Source organism: Macaca nemestrina, chromosome 1, assembly GCF_043159975.1.
Source record: "Macaca nemestrina isolate mMacNem1 chromosome 1, mMacNem.hap1, whole genome shotgun sequence".
NCBI lineage: Eukaryota > Metazoa > Chordata > Mammalia > Primates > Cercopithecidae > Macaca > Macaca nemestrina.
In genome coordinates, this window is record NC_092125.1 from 13,974,590 (window position 1) to 13,995,932 (window position 21,343).

General features: G+C 38.9%; 1 protein-coding gene across 6 annotated transcripts in view; it reads left to right on the forward strand.

Moving 5' to 3' along the window:
* Window positions 1-21,343, forward strand: part of LOC105474602 (AT-rich interaction domain 4B) — a 168,294-nt gene that overhangs the window by 125,472 nt on the left and 21,479 nt on the right. For all 6 annotated transcript variants that reach the window (XR_011610377.1, XM_011729392.2, XM_011729396.2 and 3 more), the window contains 2 exons: window positions 12,800-12,884; window positions 15,531-15,729. Coding sequence is in view for 5 of the 6 variants with exons in the window: in XM_011729392.2 (XP_011727694.1) it covers window positions 12,800-12,884; window positions 15,531-15,729 (284 nt within the window). In the remaining variant the exon portion in view is untranslated. The remainder of the gene's footprint in view (window positions 1-12,799; window positions 12,885-15,530; window positions 15,730-21,343) is intronic.

The following is a 21,343-nucleotide window of genomic DNA, read 5'->3' on the forward strand; positions in this document are numbered from 1 at the left end:
AGATACTAAAAAGTGGTCCTTATTAGAGAATTCATAGTCCCAGGCATGACAGTTAACCCCAGCAAGATTGACAGTCTGTTGATCCTACCACCCTTTACGTCTCCACCCCACTTAATGCACTCAATCTTCCCTTGATATTGCTTACATTCACTGGCATTTATTACTATAATCACTTCTTTTGACTCCAGCTCTTATTTTTCTCTCCTTTTGCTTTATAGTACTCATCTGACAAAACCACAAGAACCTTGATTAAATCTAACCCTCCTGCTCCTTGCCTGCACCTGTGCAGCTGATCCTGGTTGGAGTAAAGCAAGCAACCACAATGACTGTTCTTTCTTTAAATTCGTAACTGTGAACCTCAAGTGTGTCCTTAATTCTTTATGTCCTTCTTCCATTCACTCTCCTAGTTTCTTAGAAAACTTTCATACTGCTGCTTATGTCTTCACATCCCCAACATCTCTTCCCTATCCTCATTTTCAGCTGGTGACCTTGCTTTGTACCTGCTGAGAGAAACAAGAAAAACATTTCTACACACTTCATTAGATCTGCCTATCTAACTGCATTTGCTGCCACATTCTCTGTGTTTTCATCTTTAGCTATAGATACACAATCATGCTACTGTCTGAAGCCAGTCTTCATAACCATCCCTTCTTGCCTGATCGAAGACATGGCCCATTTTCTTGTTCTGTTCTAAGTCATTCCCACTACTTACAGATTTGTGGTTATTTGTCCTATCTCAAGGAAAATCTTTTCTGGAGCCTGACTTCTACTGTGACATTTCTTGGCTCCATTTTCATTCAGGAGAACTGTTTGAAAGTTACCTACACTTGTTATTCAGTTTCTCTCCTTTTTCTGTGTAAACCCACTCTCATCAACCTTTTGTTCACTGTGTCTCCACAACTGTTCTTACCAGGAACACTAGTGACCCTTTGTAGATAAATTCCTCCTGCTTTTCTTGCCCTCTTACGTGCCTTATCAGTGGCATAACAGTCAGTTGATCACTCCATCCGTAATATGCTTTGCTTGGGCTCCAGCTGCTCCAGCTACAACCATTTTTCTTGTTTATTTTCCTTTTCTTTCTCTCTTTCTTTCTCAAAATTGAGAAACCCCTCCTCAATTATCTTTTGTCTCTTTCTCATCTTTGTGTGTTTTCTCCCTTCTAATTGTTCCCCTGTTTCTTTCTGATACCCATTTAACATTTTTTTGTTGTTGTTTCTGTTCCTATTTTTCCAATACTCACTTGAGTCACAATTCTGATACTAAATTTTTCTGAATTATTTTTCTGAGCCAGAGGAATTTGATCTCCTGGAATATAACTTTCACCTAGGACTCTGGGTAAATTCTTTCCCTTCAACTCTCCTCCCCCTCCTTTTCTTTTTTTCTTCATCATTCAAGCTTTCTACATCAGGACTACATTATGTATTATTACAAAACTGAACTTAATTTTAAAATATGAAAAAAATTTCTGTTTCATATCTATTCTCCTAATATCACTTACCACATCTAGAAAAGTATTCATTTGGCATATGGTAAGTACTAAATGAACGTTGATCTAAATTGGACCTCCCGACAACAAAATGGAAGTAGAGCAGAAGTTAAAATTCAAATAAAAGCCACTGGGTCATTGGTTTTTTTAAAGCGATACCTATAATAGGGGATTGGGATAGATATGGCTTGACCCTCTCACTGGAGCTGCTTCTCACTTCATTTCTATATAACTTTGTGTTTCACTTTCTGAGGAACTGTCAGACTTTTCCACAGAGACGACACCGTTTTACATTCTCACCAGCAATGTGTTAGGGTTCCAGTTTCTCTGCAGCCATGCCAACACTTGTTATTCTCTATTTTAAAAAATTGGGAGGTTATAGCCATTCTAGAGAGTGTGAATTAGTGTCTCACTCTGCTTTGATTTGCGTTTGCCTAATGACTAGAGTTGAACATTTTTCTTGTACTTATTAGCCATTTGTATATCTTCTTTAGAGGAACGTCCCTTCAAGTTTTTGCCATTTTTGAATTGGTCAATTGTTTTGTTGTCGTTGAATTGTAATTCTTCATATATTCTAGATGTTATTCCCTTACCAGATACGTGATTTGCAAATGTTTCTTTTGTTGCCTCTGCTTTTGATGTTATTTCCAAAGAAACATTGCCAAATCCAGTGTTCTGAAGATCTTCCTGTATGTTTTCTTCTAAGAACGTCATAGTTTTAGCTATAATGTTTACATCTTTGATCTAATTTGAGTTCATATTTGTATATGATATATGTGACCTCTTTGGGTTACATAAAGAGCCTATCTCTTAGTGAACAAAATGGAGTCGAGACTGAGAGACTGGAATGAATTTGATTGGAAATAATAATTTTCTGTGACTTTTTAGCTATTCTTAGTCTCCTTTTGTCCTTAAAAAATTTTTAATGTCACTTTTCAACTTAATTGCTTTGTTCTTTCCTGCTCTAAAATGTTTTGTGTCCTTCATTTTTTTTCTTTTTTCTTTTACTTCCATGTAATCTGATCCCTGCTATACTTCAGTTGTGTATGCCATTGGATTTAGGAATATTGAAATAGAGTACAGAGTTGTTCTACTCATCTTCTTTGAAATAATTGTCCTGGTAATGTTAGAAAGCAAGGTACCCTAGGAAATTGTCTGCCTTGTTTCTATAGTACAGAAGTCACAGGCCTGTAAAATGACCATTTGACAGTGGTTTCCATTATCTGTAAATTTGTATTAAAAGAGAGTGACTTTTGAGTTAACCATAGTTTTTGAGTACAAATGAACATAAACATTTCCTTCATGAAAAAGAGATGATAATTCAGTTATGTGTTGTACTCAAATGGGCTTTAATTTTTCTTTGTGTATTCATCTTAAGAGTGTTTACTAAACTTAGACCTGTTTCATTGAGTAGTTTTGTAGATTGGCAGGTACATTGATGTTTTTGTCTAAGTATGCACAAATAACTAATTCCATACATTTATCAAATATTAACAGAGTATACTTTTGGGGAATTAAAAAAACTTAGCATCTGCATTATAATATGCAATTAATGGCACAGTTAACCATTTGCAGTTGTCTTTGTAAGCTTTGGTAAAATGCTGTATTCGTGTTCTTATTATTACGTATTACCTCTGCCTAAAGACCTATACTTCAGTTTCATTTTATAGAGTTATATTGCTTGGGAAAACCTATTGATATAATTACTATACCATTCCGTTGAGCTGTTTATGTCAACTCTTAAATATGACTATGCTATAATTTTAATTCATGGTTCTATCATTCTGCTGTTATATTCTTAAGTATGAGGAATACCATTCCTGTCTCTCTGATGTAGATTTAAGTGTTATATGAAGTAGAAATATGAAATGTTTATATCATACTTAGGAATTTTATTTTGTTTTTATTTTAGTTTAGTTTAGTTTAGTTTAGTTTAGTTTAGTTTGAGGCAGAGTCTCGTTCCGTTGCTCAGGCTAGAGTGCAGTGGCACGATCTTGGCCCACTGCAGCCTCCGCCTTTTGGGTTCAAGCAATTCTCCTGCCTCAGCCTCCCGAGTAGCTGGGATTACAGGCGTGTGCCACCATGCCCGGCTAATTTTTGTAGGAGAGATGAGGTTTCACCATGCTGGTCAGGCTGGTCTTGAAATCCTGACCTCATAATCCGCTTGCCTTGGCCTCCCAAAATGTTAGGATTACAGGTGTGAGCCACTGTACCCGGCAGGAATTTTATTTTTGAATAATATACTACTTTTTTGTTTCATTTTATTATAGGTACATTATTAAAAGCATTAGTTGTGATCAGTTATTTTCATAAGTCTTATTTTAGATATTCAGATTAAAATACATATAAATTGAGATTATATAAAATTCATACAGTAGATAAATATTGATAAAATTGCTTATGAAATTTATAATTAATAACGATTAACACTGCTTTTTATTTTGACTTGGTGTTTTTTTCTGTTATTTTGTCATACTTTTATTTAATTCAGGAGGGGAAATCCCTTTCCTTACTAAAACAGCACAAATTTCCACTTTAGATGTGAGGTTCTTAAAAACTAAATAAGTTGGCCGGGCGTGGTGGCTTATGCCTGTAATCCCAGCACTTTGGGAGGCCAAGGCTGGCGGATCATGAAGTTGGGAGATCGAGACCATCCTGGCTAACACGATGAAACCCCGTCTCTACTAAAAGTACAAAAATTAGCCGGGCATGGTGACAGTTGCCTGTAGTCCCAACTACTCGGGAGGCTGAGGCAGGAGAATGGCATGAACCCGGGAGGCGGAGCTTGCAGTGAGCCGAGATCACACGACTGCACTCCAGCCTGGGTTACAGAGCGAGACTCTGTCTCAATTTAAAAAAAAAAAACCTAGTAAGTTAATTATATGACATACATTAACTTTTTTGATTATAGAGAGGCAAGATATAAAATACATATTATGCAACAATTATTAAATCAATCTATTCATTATAGAAAACAAAATATAGATGATTTTAACATTTACTTCATGATTGGTTATTAGATTTTTATCTTATAATCTATACATATTTCAAAGAGTGAGGTTTTAAGTATTACATTAATTTGATTTTACTTAAGTTATTTTTAAAATACTTTTATTCTGCATGCTATATATTTTTAAATCTCTAAGACTGTGCTTTTTAGGTGTATATTAACTATATGCTGATAATATTTCTTTTAAAATTGGGTTTAAGAAGAACCAAAAGCTGAACTGATGTGGGCATATTAACCATTTTGGTAGTATATCTGATCGATTAACGTTCTTTTCTGTTTTTATTATTACGGAATGATTTCTTACATAATTTGCCAGTGCATCCATACAAAAGCCATAAAGTTTTCTTTTTAGAAATCCTATTTTTCTGTGGTGAGAGCAAGTATGCTATGGTCTCTGAATGGTATCTTTTAGCTTTGTATGAATATTTTTAAACATTTGAAAAATCGAATATTTATATGGTGGGTTTCTTTCAGAAAGTTTCAGGTTTGTATACAAAATTTGTCATTACTGTTTAGTGTTGTCTTCTTTTGTTGAATTGTAAGCTCTTCGCAGACAAGAGCTGTTTGTTGATTCATTGCTGAGTACCCACTGCCTAGTGCAGACTCTGTTATTACATAATAGGTACCTAAGAGGTGTTTGTCAGATGAATACGTCCACATGTGTACTTACAGTCTTGGAGTCTCATATAATTTTTCATTCTACGGCCAGGCATGGTGGCTCATGCCTGTAATCCCAGCACTTTAAGAGGCCGAGGGGGGCAGATCACCTAAGGTCAGGAGTTCAAGACCAGCCTGGCCAACATGGCAAAACCCAGTGTCTACTAAAAATACAAAAATCAGCCGGATGTGGTGGCACACACCTGTAATCCCAGCTGCTCGGGAAGCTGAGGCAGGAGAATCACTTGAACCTGAGAGGCGGAGGTTGCAGTGAGCTGAGATCGCACCATTGCACTCCAGCCAGGGTAACAGAGCAAGACTCCATCAAAAAAAAATAAATAAATAAAAATAAAAATTTCATTCTACTTCATTTTATGTAGGTCAGGGAACATATTAGATCTTCAGAAGTTAAATGAGTTTATCATGCATATGTTCTTTTGTGTTTGTTTGTTAGTTGAATGTTAAGTGATCTCAATAGAAATATTCTCAGACAAGTCATATATATACCTTGGATATATTTTCCTTAGTACTTTAGATAAATATTCAATGAGATACTTGTTTAGATTCCATCTGTAGAATTAATTATATTGACTGTATTGATAACTGAATTGAAAAAGTATAGGCTAATCACTGTCTTAATTTTCTAACTCAATATTTTTTTTAATATTTGTTTCAATACTTTTTGTTTCAGTATTTCTTTTTAAATGGAAGCTTTTTAGTAATGCTCTTTCCCTTGTGCCCTGCAAAATTAATTTATTTCCTGTTGTGAAAAGGCCAATTATGATCTTGTAATCGTAATTCCTAAAGGTTAAGACCAGTTAAAGCCAGGATAGATAAACTATCCTGGACTGTATATATATGTTTATATTATATATATATAAAAAATACAACCCAGTCTACCTCAATTTTCTCATTTTCAGAAAACTGCATTACTTGAATCTAAAATTGCAAGACAATGTATTTTATTTTATTTTACATATGTTTTTGGGACAGAGTCTCACTCTGTTGCCCAGGCTATAGTGCAGTAGTGCAATCTTGGCTCACTGCAACCTCTGCCTTCTGGGTTGAAGTGATTCTCCTGCCTCAGCCTCCCTAGGACCTGGGATTACAGGCATGCGCCACCATGCCCAGCTGATTTTTGTATTTTTAGTAGAGGTGAGGTTTCGCCGTGTTGGCCAGGCTGGTCTGGAAGCATTTTCAAACCAAAAGGTTTGTATTTAACTTACTTACTAAGATTATTGTATTCTGTCAGACACGGTGGCTCACACCTATAATCCCAGCACTTTGGGAGGCCAAGGTGGGTGAATCACTAGAGCCCAGGAGTTTGAGACCAGCCTGAGAAACGTAGTGACACCCTTTTTCTACAAAATACAAAAAAATTATCCAGGTGTGGTGGTGCATGCCTGGAGTCCCAACTATTCAGGAGTCTGAAGTGGGACAATTGATACTGGTAGGTCAAGGCTGCAGTGAGCCAGGATGGCTCTACTGCACTCCAGCCTGGGCAATGGAGACGCTATATGAAGAAGAAGAAGAAAAAAAAAAAAAAGATTCTCATATTCCTTAAGAAGGTACTTTCAGGGATGAATAGATATCTTACTTGACATGGTACCCCAAGGAGAAGTTGAGAAATATTTTATGGCCTTCTATATCTTAGCTGCAGTTTCACTCTTTGCCACTTCCTTTACGGTTATTTATTTTATTTTATTTGAGCTAGAGCCTTACTGTGTCGCCCAGGCTGGAGTGCAGTGGTGTGATCTTAGCTCACTGCCACCTCTGCCTCCCAGGTTCAAGTGATTCTGCTGCCTCAGCCTCCCAAGTAGCTGGGATTACAGGTGCCTGCCACCATATCCGGCTAATTTTTTTTTTGTATTTTTCTTAGAGATGGGGTTTCACTATGTTGGCCAGGCTGGTCTTGAACTCCTGATCTTGTGATCTGCCCTCCTCGGCCTCCCAAAGTGCTAGGATTACAGGCATGAGCCACTGGGTCTGGCCTATTTTAATTTTTTATGAAATTCAGGATATGTGAACTTGAGATAAAATTTCCTATTTTCTATCTGCATTGACTATTTTTTTTTTTTTTTTTTTTTTTTGAGACAGAGTCTTGCTCTGTCGCCCAGGCTGGGGTGCAGTGGCCGGATCTCAGCTCACTGCAAGCTCCGCCTCCCGGGTTTAGACCATTCTCCTGCCTCAGCCTCCCGAGTAGCTGGGACTACAGGCACCCGCCACCTCGCCCGGCTAGTTTTTTGTATTTTTTAGTAGAGACGGGGTTTCACCGTGTTAGCCAGGATGGTCTCGATCTCCTGACCTCGTGATCCACCCGTCTCGGCCTCCCAAAGTGCTGGGATTACAGGCTTGAGCCACCGCGCCCGGCCTGCATTGACTATTATCTATTATGTCTAAGGTAAATTTGGTGTTGTCTCTTTTTAATATATACTACATATACTGTATTTTTAAAAGTCTAAATTTATAAAGAAGAAAGGATTAACTGTAAACTTTTTGTTGTAGTTCTGAAGTAAGCCTTCTTCTTTCAAGCGTGTGCTTCCTTGGTAAGGAATGAGAAATCTTACACACTAGTATTACTTTTGTAAATTAATTGGCACCAGTAATTATGCCAGTTTAGTTCTTTCTTAAATAATTGTAATGTCTATAGGAAATGTGGGGTTTTCATGTAGAGTTTTTCCCCACATGAATTTTTTTTTATTTTTTGAGATGAGTCTTACTCTGCCACCCAGGCTAGAGTGCCATAGCGCACGTGATCTCAGCTCACTGCAACCTCCGCCTCTCGGGTTCGAGCTATTCTCCTGCCTCAGCGTCCCAAGTAGCTGGGACTACAGGCGCCTGCTACCACGGCTGGCTGATTTTTGTATTTTTAGTAGAGATATGGTTTCACCATGTTGGCCAGGCTGGTCTCGAACTCCTGGCCTCATGATCTTCCCACCACTGCCTGTCAAAGTGCTGGGATTACAGGCATGAGCCACTGCACCGGGCCTAATTTTTATCTTTTTGTTAGAGACGGAGTTTCACCACGTTGGCCAGGCTGGTCTCGAACTCCTGGCCTCAGGTGATCTGCCTGTCTGGGCCTCCCATAGTTCTGGAATTACAGGTGTGAGCCACCATGCCCAGCCTCCCCACATGAATTTTTGTGTGTGTGTGTGTGTGTGTGTGTGTGTGTGTGTGTGTTCCCTATTCTTTGAAAACATCCTGTAGAGAAAATGGAAGGAACACTTAGGTAATATCTAATGGGTAATTACATATACAGAAGGAACATTTCTTATTTTTAAAAACAATGATCCGTTATAGTTATTTAATCTTTTGACCATTTTTGTATTTCTTGTAACATCTGTCAGACAACTAAAATGCTATTTAAAATCTCATTAGGTTTTGAAATTCTTGTCTGCCAATATGTTTGTGTCAGTAGTCTCAGCTTGTATTTGGTAAGGACATTTGTAATTTGAAAAAGCTTCCTCAACCAAAATTCTCACATGTTATTTTCACCTTTTCTTCCTCTTTATGTCACTGGTTTCCCACTCTTCATGAAGCTTAGTCTGAATAGGGCCTGGAATGCCCCCTACTGTTATTTTCGTGTTAGAATCTTTTAACGGACAGTCCATTTCCTTCTCTTCTCTAATTCTCCACAGGGGTGCTTTTTGGCAAGCACTCTAATTCACTTTCATTGTTGGAATTTCTTAACTTGTGAAATAAAGTCCCTGATAAATTTTTAAGATATACTCTAGTTCTAAAAGTTATTAGTTTTGATGACAGTAACAATACTGTGTAACTGTATTTTATACAAAGAGCATAACTGGCCAGGTAAAAAAAAATGCAAAAGCTTAGTGTCTAAACAAGGGAATACCTGAATAAACAAATAAAAGCACTGAGAAAGTAGAATAGAAAGAAGTCAAATAACAGAAGAGTCATAATTTTAGCTAATACTTATATATCTGTAAGTTAGAGCTATAAATATATTATTATACATTATGTTTGCTGTTAGATTACATTATTACTCTATAGTAAGTTTTCAAGGAATTTCTTAAAACTATACAGAATATTCCATGAGAATTTTTTTGTTTTGTTTCTTGTGATGGAGTCTTGCTCTCTCACCCGGGCTGTAGTGCAATGGCGCGATCTCAGCTCACTGCAACCCCCACCTCCCGGGTTCAAGCAATTATCCAGCCTCAGCCTCCTGAGTAGTTAGGATTACAGGAGTGCGCCATCATGCCTGGCTAATTTTTGTGTTTTTGTAGAGACGGGGTTTCACCATGTTGGCCAGGCTGGTCTCGACCTCCTGACCTCAGGTAATCTGCCCACCTCAGCCTTCCAAAGTGTTGGGATTACAGGCATGAGCCACTGCGCCCAGCCCCTTGAGAATTGTAAAACAAAATTTTTCCAGAATAGTAAGGCCATACTCTTTATTAGAACTCTGTATGTAGTTAATTTCATCTAATTTAATAATTTATTTTTTTGTGTGTGTCCTGCCTGCTCCAACACACGTTTGACACCTAAAGTCACTACTCAACATTTTTCTGACATCCAGTCCTCTTGTACCATTCTTTTTTTTTTTTTTTTTTTTTTTGAGACGGAGTCTCGCTCTGTCGCCCAGGCTGGAGTGCAGTGGCGCGATCTCGGCTCACTGCAAGCTCTGCCTTCCGGGTTCACGCCATTCTCCTGCCTCAGCCTCCCGAGTAGCTGGGACTACAGGCGCCCACAACCGCGCCCGGCTAATTTTTTGTATTTTTAGTAGAGACGGGGTTTCACCGTGGTCTCGATCTCCTGACCTTGTGATCCGCCCGCCTCAGCCTCCCAAAGTGCTGGGATTACAGGCGTGAGCCACCGCGCCCGGCCCATCCTTTTTTTTTATAATTGAGTAGAAGAGAACATGATTACTATGTAGGATTTATGGAGCTTAGGCAATGGGCCCCAGCCTGTACCATTCCAAGCATCCATTATTTTATTATTTATGTATATATTCTTGCCACCTTGTTCTTAGGAGAATTTAAACAACATTATCTCTGAGTAATAAAGGAATCTTCCTTTATCACAGTGTAATGCCTTACCCATGAGGCAGTAACTGTTTTTCCTTGTTTGATGTGTTGGGTGAGGCAGGTAAAATATACAAATGTACAATATCATGTATGCATTCTTAAATTGAAAACTACTGTTTTATCCTACTTCAAAATATAATTGATAACAAAATCCAGGTTGAATTGAGTCAGTTTTTTTATTGATAGTAAAAAATGTCTGGTATAAAACTCGCTACAGAACAGATAGCCTTTGGTTAAGAAAGGTAAAACATGATTAGAACTTTGTTGTTGTTTTTTTTTTGAGATGGAGTCTCGCTCTGTCGCCCAGGCTGGAGTGCAGTGGCCGGATCTCAGCTCACTGCAAGCTCCGTCTCCCGGGTTTACGCCATTCTCCTGCCTCAGCCTCCCGAGTAGCTGGGACTACAGGCGCCCGCCACCTCGCCCGGCTAGTTTTTTGTATTTTTTAGTAGAGATGGGGTTTCACTGTGTTAACCAGGATAGTCTCGATCTCTTGACCTCGTGATCCGCCCGTCTCGGCCTCCCAAAGTGCTGGGATTACAGGCTTGAGCCACTGCGCCCGGCCAATTATAACTTTGTTTAGCCCACATTAATGTTATGTGCAGCCATCATGAGCTGACTTCAGTTTCTCTCATAAAAAATTAGAAAGCTTGTTTTATTTTCTTTTAAAAACAAAGTTGCTATCTGGACTTCTTTCCATAGCTATTCTAATAGAGCAACTTCTAGGAGTTCATATTGAAATTTGCAGAGGATGGAAGTGTTTTCGTTTCCCACCATGCCCCCAATTTTGGAAGGAAGTAAATTGCTTTCCTAAGCATTATACAATTCTTGGTATTAACAGGAAAGGTAGAAGTACTGCTGCAAATATATAGATGGATGCTACAGTGCCAGGTGTAAGTACCAAAAGGAGTGTGTTTAGTAGAAGAACACTTGCTTTAAAGCTTTTCAACGTACTTATCATATATTTGTACTTACACCTGTACTTACCATATATTTCTATCAAAAAAACCCATATATGATACGTAGCATTATTTTTTATTTTATTTTTAAATTGTAGTCTTATTTTATACAGAAGTAAACTAAGCCTTGGACTGAGAATGAGTTTTGATCAGAACCACATAACTAGTAAGCAGGGATTATGTTAAGTCTGTCCTAAAGCTCATTCCATTCCCTCTTATTCTTATTACGGCCCTCAGCATCTTCCAGCATATAAACAGAACCCCTTGCATGGGGATGAATCCTCAGCTTTTCTGGCTACAAGCCAGTAGTTTGTACCAGCGGAATAACCGCCCAGGAGTTTGCTACAGATACTTTCCAGGCCTATGCTAGAGTAAGAATATAATTTATTGGTCAGTTTACTTCTTGATTTGGGGACTTTGTTACTTCCTTTTAATACCTCTAACAATGAGGACATTTTAATTTAAAAGCTCGTTTTCAGGTGACCATGTTCGAGAGTTAAAAATACCAGTGAGTTTTCTGTTTTCTGTGAGTAATGTGTGTAACTTTGAACACAAGAAGAGAATGTCAATTCATTTTTAATGTTTACTTCTTCTAGCTGTCATACTTGTTGAATGAATGAAGGATGAAGAAACTGTCATTCTTTTTTTTTTTTTTTTTTTTGCTTTAAACAAACAGTTTTATTGCAGTTAATAGTAGCTTGCACCCTATGAAATTGCAAAGACTATCAGCATTGAATGAAGAGGCCATCACAACTGTTGACTCAGCTGTCTGTACATGTAGGAAGCATTTCAGAATACTGAAAAACTTTACAGAGTAATGTTTTTCTAGTATTTTATGAGCAAGCATTTTTTTTTTCTAGTTGATTTTGCATTATGTTACAATACGGTGCCTTTTTTTTTTTTTTTTTTTTTTTTGAGATGGAGTCTCGCTCTGTCGCTCAGGCTGGAGTACAGTGGCGCAATCTCTGCTCACTGCAAGTTCCACCTCCTGGGTTCACGCGATTCTCCTGCCTCAGCCTCCCGATTGGCTGGGACTACAGGTGCCCACCACCACGCCCGGCTAATTTTTTGTATTTTTAGTAGAGACGGGATTTCACCATGTTAGCCAGGATGGTCTCAATCTCCTGACTTCATGATTTGCCCGCCTCGGACTCCCAAAAGTGCTGGGATTACAGGCATGAACTACTGCTCCCGGCCATAATACAGTGCTTTTCTATTACACAATGCCATTTAAAACTGAAGCTATTACCTTAGCTTTCTGATGTGTCTAGATAAAAATTGCCTACCTGCTGCTTAAGAACAAAACAAAGTAAAACAAAATGTAGAAAATACGGTGATTTATCTTAATACTTACTATAGAGATTCAGTTTCTCTTTGTTGTAGCTGAGTAAGCAGTGCTAGTTGAGGAATCGTGAGATCATGCTCTCTAGTCTTGGCTCGGCCAGTAACTAACTTTATGTCCATGGGCAAGTTATTACATCCTTCTCTTTGTGCCTTGGTAGCTTGCTCTTCAAACCAGGAAGCTGAGATGATTTCCAAGGTTCTTTCCCTTCTCAAATGTCATGATTCTATGAGAGTTTCTCTTTAATATGGCATAGGTTATTTCTGTGGTGTATATTGTACATATTTATATTTCCTTTTATTTTAGATACGATGAATGGATTAAAGCAGATAAAATAGTAAGACCTGCTGATAAAAATGTGCCAAAGATAAAACATCGGAAGAAAATAAAGGTAAGTGCTTGGTTTTACTACACACTATTAGCTCTTTAAAAGAAGTTTTCCTGCAAATGATTCAATTAAATACATGTTAGTGTTACACTTTATTGAAATAGCACATTTTTCAAATGCTAGATTTGTATATAATTAATTTTGTCAGGTTAGGGAAAGCATTTTAGAAACAGTACTGAATGATCTTTGAGACTTTTTCAGTCGCAACATTATATAAAGCCACTCAACCACATTTTATTTATCCATTTTTGCCATTTCCTTCCCCTCTGGTTCCCAACCAGGAGCCATAAGGCAGTGTGGCTTGAAGACATAGGTTATTATTATAGCTGTAAACCATTCCAAGGAAGAAAAGGCTATCTGGCAACTCCTTTTTCTCTTCATCTTTATCTGATTATAGTTAGTGGCTTAGAATATTTTCACAAGATTTTGTTTGTTTGTTTGAGACAAGAGTCTCGCTCTGTCGCCCCGGCTGGAGTACAGTGGTGCAACCTCGGCTCACTGCAACCTTCACCTCCGGCTCAAGCGATTCTCATGCCTCAGCCTCCCGACTAGCTGGGATTATAGGCATACACCACCACACCTGGCTAATTTTTGTAATTTTAGTAGAGATGGGGTTTCACCATGTTGGCCAGGCTGGTCTTGAACTACTGACCTTAGGTGATCCACCTGCCTCGGCCTCCCAAAATGCCAGGATTACAGGCGTGAGCTGCCGTACCTAGCCCCACAGGATCCTATTAACCACACAAATGCCATGGGGATTTACTTAGGAGCTCATATGGAAAATTAATGTTACTTTTATGTATGATAGAATTATTCATTCTAAGACTAAATTTTCCTAAAAGTTAGGTTAGACTAGGTTTTAGAATTTTTAAAATCTTCTTAATGGCTGTTACATACTTTGAATAGTACATGTTGTTGAGGTGCTTAATAGTTATTTTGAAATTCAGTCTTCATATTCAAAGTGAGATGCTTTTAATATTTACTTTTCTGCTAAATGTTTCTTTAGTGGCCCCAAATAATGAAAGCTTCCCCCCTAAAGGGGTCATTCTTTTTTCACTATAAAATTGGGTCTGTGTTTTAAAATTTTCGGTGTAGCAACCCAGTAGTTACAACTCAAGACTTCTCCAACCCCTTTTTCATTTCCCTTCTTTACACGAAGGTATGAAAATTATGCTGCATTTAGCATTGTTTTTAGGTACTGAAAGAGTTCTGTTGGGGGTAGGGAGACTAAAAATGCCAATATCTTTACACAAAGCAAGTTTTAGAGTAGCATTTGTAAGGTGGAGGATAAGGGTGGGGAAGATAGGGTGGAGGATAGTGGTGGGAAAACTAATAGATTACTTAAGGAGTTCTTTCTAGGTATTTGCCTCTCTTCAGTTCTTGGTCTCTCCTCCTGCATATTAAAACTCCTGGTCATGAGGGAAGAGGCACGTGAATTTTGAAAAGGCTTCCTACGTAATATTTTGATAATGTACATCCCCCCATCACTGTATTTCATCTTACTCTAAGAGCCACTATTGTTGAGGCTGCCCTCTGATACACATTGAAAGCCATATTTGAACTTGAACTCGGGGAAACTATTTCTGCCTTCAGCATGCATGGATAGATTATGACTTTTGGGATAAATTATGAAGTGGTGAAAAGGCCGGCAATAGCAGGAAAATTGGAACAACACTAATCATTTATTGGCTGTGGTAGTCTACTTACATATATGTCTTTTCAGTGTGGTCTGAGAATGAATCTCAGATCCCTAAGGCAGTGGATCTCACTCTTGAACACATTTCAGAATCACTTGGAGGACTACTTAAAACTCAGATTGCTTGGCCTCATTCTGGGCATTTGTGATTCAGTAGATCTGAGGTTGTTTCAAGGAGTTTGCATTTCTAACAAGTTCGCAAGAGATGCTAATATAACTGGGCCAGAGACCACACTTGGAGAACCACTACCCTTAGGCATCTATTATATGTAAGGAATTAACTTATCTTCTCTGCATCTGGAATGATACTAGATATGTATCCTCCTTAGGAGAATTACTCTCACTCAGAATTTATAGTGTTTACTGCTAACTCAAGCTTCAGAGAGCTTATTTTTCCTATAAATCAAAATAATTTTTAAGAGTAGTTTCCAGGAAATGTGTCTGCCTCTGCTCATCTATTTGTAAACAAATAATTTGAGAAAATTTCTCATCTTTTCTCAAAACATTAATATGTCACTGAGGTAGGAAGGTTGCTCCTGACTTGACTTTACAAAAGTACTTGGAATTTTGTCATTCCCAACCCACATATAATGAGATTTTGAAATGACCAGGTTGCAGTTGTTTCTTTTTTTAGTTAGTATTTAATTTAAACGTATTGTGATTTTAATTCTGAAGAGTAAGTTGTAGGTTTGCTAGTCCTAATCACCTATCTGATTGCTAATTTGAGTCCTATTATTAAAGTATAAATACAAAACCTTTTGATCATCCTGTGTAGTGTTTTCTTAAGTAGCTTTAAAAATCTTTGGCTGTTTTGAGGGGCTTCTTATATTCTTTCGTTTTATGTTAAATATTTAACAATATATTCTATAACAGTGAGTTAAAAGTGGATATTAACATTGTTTCTAATAAGTGCCTTATGATAAATTATGACATACTTTTTTTTCTTAACCTAGAATAAATTAGACAAAGAAAAAGACAAAGATGAAAAATACTCTCCAAAAAACTGTAAACTTCGGCGCTTATCCAAGCCACCATTTCAGACAAATCCATCTCCTGAAATGGTATCGAAACTGGATCTCACTGATGCCAAAAACTCTGATACTGCTCATATTAAATCCATAGAAATTACTTCGATCCTTAATGGACTTCAAGGTAAACATAACAATCGTTCTGTTGCATGCAGGTATTTGATTGTAGTTTATATGAGTCAAATTCTATAAAGGTAATTCAGTGACATTACCAACTACTATTTTTTCTACCAGAATTGTGTTTGCTCTCTTATTACAAGTTGAATCTCTCTCTTTTTTTTTTTTTTTGAGATGGAGTCTCACTCTGTCACCCAGGCTGGAGTGCAGTGGTGCGATCTTGGCTCACTGCAAGCTCCATCTCCCGGGTTCACGCCATTCTCCTGCCTCAGCCTCCTGAGTAGCTGGTACTACAGATGCCCGCCACCACGCCCGGCTAATTTTTTGTATTTTTAGTAGAGACGGGATTTCACCGTGGTAGCCAGGATGATCTTGATCTCCTGACCTCATGATCCGCCTGCCTCGGCCTCCCAAAGTGCTGGGATTACAGGCGTGAGCCACCATGCCCGGCCTACAGGTTGAATATCTCTTAACTGAAATTCTTGGGACCAGAAATGTTTTGGATTTCAGATTTTTTTTGGATTTTGGAATATTTGCATTCCACAAGCCAAATCCGAAAATTCTAAATCTGAAATGCTCCAATGAGTATTATCTTTGAGAATCATGTCAGCACTCAAAAAGTGTAAGATTTTGGAGTCTTCAGATTTTGGATTTTTGATGTTCAACCTGTACTTGAAATAAAATCAGCCATTGATTGAGGCCCTGAATTTTTTGTTACTAGTAGATCCAAGTGCACCATAAAATTTTGGTTAACATTTAATATTCAACTTTTAGCATTGTTACTTTAGTTTTTTAATCTTTTCTGTACCATCCTTTCTGTTGCAGTGTAAAGCATAGTTTGTGTTGTAAAGAACACCAAACTTTGTTTGTCCTGATTGTGACTATTATGATCTGTTTCTTTGAGACAGGGTCTCATTTTGTAGCCTAGGTTGGAGTACAGTGGTACAATCTCAGCTAACTTCAGCCTCAACCTCCCAGACTCTAAAGATCCTCACACCTCAGCCTCCCGAGGAGCTAGGGTTGCAGGTGCATGCCACCATTCTCGGCTAATATTTATATTGTTTCTAGAGACGGGCTTTCGCCCTGTTGACCAGGCTCGTCTTGAGCTCCTAGGCTCAAGCATCAAGCATTTGGCCTGTCTTAGCCCCCCCAGAGTGCTAGCATTACAGGTAGCAGTGACTGCATCTGGACATGACCTTTTTTTTTTTTTTTTTTTTTTTTGAGAAAGAGTCTCGCTCTGTCACCCAGGCTGGAGTGCAGTGGTGTGATCTCAGCTCACTGCAAGCTCCGCCTCCCGGGTTCACGCCATTCTCCTGCCTCAGCCTCCTGAGTAGCTGGGACTACAGGCCACCGCGCCTGGCTGATTTTTCGTATTTTTAGTAGAGACAGGGTTTCACCATGTTAGCCAGGCTGGTCTCCATCTCCTGACCTGGTGATCCGCCCGCCTTGGCCTCCCAAAGTGCTGGTATTACAGGTGTGAGCCACCGCGCCCAACCTGACGTGACCTCTTTTATGATGAGATTATTGCTTAGTATTTAAGGCAGAATGAAGTGTAGATAATGAAAGCAATGAGGATTAAAGGGGAGCTTTATTAAATCTGACTGGCAGGGAAGGGGACATATCCGATCTATGAGATAAAAGAATGGATCTCCATAAAAATATCGTAACATTTCGTATAACTTAAAAGATATTTCATTTTTACATACTTTGAATGTAATAGAAGCTAGGTTTTGTTTCTTATTGTAGATGTGTGTTTATATTAACTCATTATTTTATAAACCAAGTGCTGTACTATATTTTTATTTGTTTACTCACCACTGTACTAATGAGGGCAATATTTTAGAATTGATTTTTAAAACATTTTCCAATGTATCCTACATGCGAATAGTACATGGAAAATACATGTATAGTTTAAAGAACAGTAATAATATGGGTACTAGTATGTCTCCACAGTAGCTGTCAAATACTATTTACTTAAACATGTAGTATGTCTCCTCCCAGAAGTAATTATAGTCTGGACTTTTGTGTAATCCTTGCTTTACTTTTCTTCAGAATGGAATTATCTGTATTTATATTCCTAAGTAATTTTTATTTTACTTCCTTTTTTTAGGATGGTTTTTTTGTTTTGTTTTGTTTTGTTTTTGAGGCAGAGTCTCACTTTGTTGCCCAGGCTGGAGTGCAGTGGTCCTATCATGACTCACTGCAGCCTTGACCTCCTGGGCTCAAGCGACCTTTCCTCCTCAGCCTCCTAAGTAGCTGGAACTACAGGTCTGTGCCACCATGCCAGGCTAATTTTTGTAGTTTTTGGAGAGATGGGGTTTCACCATGTTGCCCAGGCTTGTCTGAAACTCCTGGACTCAAGCAATCCAATCCACCTGCCTCAGCCTTCCGAAGTGTTAGGATTACAAGCGTGAGCCACTGCACCCAGCCTGTTTTTTAGTTTTTTAAAAACTGAGTAACAAGCATAAGCCTAGTTTTATAAGAAAGCGCAGTTGAAGGCTTTCTGAGACTGTTACCTGAATAGAGATTCTAAGCCATACTCTGATTTCAGATTTAGCTTCTTTCTCTGAGAGTTTACAAAAGCCCCTCTAGAGAATTCAGTTGGACAGGTCATGAGCCAGTTCTGGTAAACATAGGGGTCCACTACAGTTAGAATATCTGACACATTTGGCGGGGGCATGGTGGCTCCCGCCTGTAATCCCAGCACTTTTGGAGGCCAAGGTGGGCAGATTACCTGAGGTCAGGAGTTTGAGACCAGCCTGGCCAACATGGTGAAACCCCATCTCTACTAAAAAAAAAAAATAATAAAAAAATTAGCTGGGTGTGGTGGTGGGTGCCTGTAATCCCAGCTTCTTGGGAGGCTAAGGCAGGAGAAGCGCTTGAACCTGGGAGGCAGAGGTTGCAGTGAGTCAAGATCACATCATTGCACTCCAGCCTGGGCAGCAAGAGCAAAACTCCATCTTAAAAAAAAAAAAAAGAATATCTGACACATCTGACACATTCACAGTGGATGTTATGTGGGAGTGTGCTCAGTCGTAGTAGCAGACTACTCTGTATATTCTCATTCTAGGCTTATGGTGATTTCCCCCCATTTTTCACAAGTAGGTCAGAATGTTTCTGCTGGATAAAGTGATGTCATTAGCTGATCTAGGTAGTGGCACTGAAGACATGGAAGGGAGAGTTGGAATTTCATTGAAACAAGATAAATATAAATTTTATAAACAAGATAAATATAGATTTTAAAATCCAGTCTGGTTCACTCAGGCATTCAAAGACTACACAGTGGCAGCAGGTAGCTTAATGATAATAGCCTGCAGTATGACTTTCTTTGGAAATAGGCCTGTTCTAGTCTGGACTGGCTTCCCTCTATGTCTGTTGCACAGCTATTTTCCTAGGGAGATCCCATTCTAGGGATCTCCTTTAATGTAGTTCTTGGATTTCTTTGTTTTTGGCATCTCACGTTCCTGCCCACCCCTATACTTTCATTTTGGTGAAGCACATTTTGTAGTAGCTTCTTAAGAACAAGTGCATGAGAAGCAATTTTTAGAGATTGGCTGCATTTAAATATTTGTATTCAGTTTTGCAAATATCTTTATTCTATTCATAGTTTGACTGGATTGGAAGTTTTTCCTTCAGTATTTTATTGGCAGTGTTGAATTGTTTTTTTGCTTCCAGTGTTGCTTTTGTGAAGTCCAGAGCTCTTCCAACTCCTGATTCTTTGTGTGTGACGTGTTTTATTCTTTATTTTTTGCTTTTCCCTCTCTGGAATCTTTTTTTTTTCTTTTTTTGAGATGGAGTCTCACTCTGTCGCCCAAGCTGGAGTGTAGTGGCACAATTTCGGCTTACTGCAACCTCTGCCTCCTGGGTTCTAGTGATTCTCCTGCCTCAGCCTCCCTAGTAGGTGGGATTGCAGGGGCCTGCCAGCACACCTGGCTTACTTTCGTATTTTTAGTAGAGATGGAGTTTCGCCATTTTAGCCAGGCTGGTCTCGAACTGCTGACCTCAAGTGATCAGCTTACCTCAGCCTCCCAAAGTGCCAGGATTACTGGCATGAGCCACCATGCCCTGCTAGGAATCCTGAATCTTTTGTTTTGCAGGTCCAAAAATTTCACTCTGAAATATATCTACACAAGGCCAAAGCAAGAGAACAGATACATCCATAGCACACTTGGCTGTTCTCTTTTTTTAGCCTTGTGTGGGTATATTTTCATCCCCTGTGGTGTCTACTTGCTAGACTCTTTCATTCTAGCAACTTCTGTCTTTCTGTTCTAGGCAGTTTTTTTTTGAATGATTTTCTTGATTATTTCCTCTTCTGCATTTTACTGTTCTCTCCCTTTTTAATTTTTATTCATTATTATTATTTTTAAAAATAATTATTTTTGAGATGAGGTGTCACTATATTGCCCAGGCTGGTCTCAAACTTCTGAACTCAAGCGATCTTCCTCTCTCAGCCTCCCAAAGTGCTAGGATTACAGGCATGAGCCACCGTGCCGGCCCCGCTAAATTTTTTTTTTTTTTAATTGAGACTGTGTTTCACTATGTTCAGCCCAGGCTGTTCTCACACTTCTAGGCTCAAGCAGTCCTCCTGCCTCAGCCTCCCAAGTAGCTGGGTAGCTGGGGTTATAGGTGCAGGACACTGCACTTGGCTGTTATCTTTCTTTGGCCAGCCATTATTTGATATTATACCTTCTGTAATATACTCTAATATGCTCGCATTTTAATTTCTTGCTTTTTATTAAATTTTTTGTCTTTTTCTTATTTCTTTGAAATTTTATCTGCTTTGTCTTTTAATCCTTTTGTTGGCTTCTTGCTGTAATGTTTAAGTTTTCAATTTTTTTTTTTTTTGAGACTGAGTCTCACTGTGTTGCCTAGGCTGGAGTGCAGTGGTGCGATCTTGGCTCACTGCAGCCTCCACCTTCTGAGTTCAAGCTGCAACCCCCACCTTCCAAGTTCAAGTGGTTCTCCTGCCTCAGCCTCCCGAGTAGCTGGGATTACAGGCGCCTGCCACCGTGCCCAGCTAATTTTTTGTATTTTTAGTAGAGATGGGGTTTCACCATCTTGGCCAGGCTGGTCTTGAACTCCTGACCTTGTGATCCACCTGCCTCAGCCTCCCAAAGTGCTGGGATTACAGGCATGAGCCACTGCGCCTGGCCTTTTAATGAATATTTTTAAATTAAACTAGTTTGATTTTTCAAGAGCTCTATTTTCTGTGTGTTTTGTACCACTCTGTTCTTATAGATGGATGTAATACCTTACCTTTCTGATTTTGATCTTTCAAAGGATTTTATAATTTTTTTTTTTTTTTTTTTGCTAGGTCAATTTCCTCTAATTTGCTTTTTTCTATTTTGTTGATTTGAGCTCTTCCCTATTAAGATTTTTTTCCGGCCGGGCGCGGTGGCTCAAGCCTGTAATCCCAGCACTTTGGGAGGCCGAGACGGGCGGATCACGAGGTCAGGAGATCGAGACCATCCTGGCTAACACGGTGAAACCCCGTCTCTACTAAAAAATACAAAAAACTAGCCGGGCGAGGTGGCGGGCGCCTGTAGTCCCAGCTACTCGGGAGGCTGAGGCAGGAGAACGGTCTAAACCCGGGAGGTGGAGCTTGCAGTGAGCTGAGATCC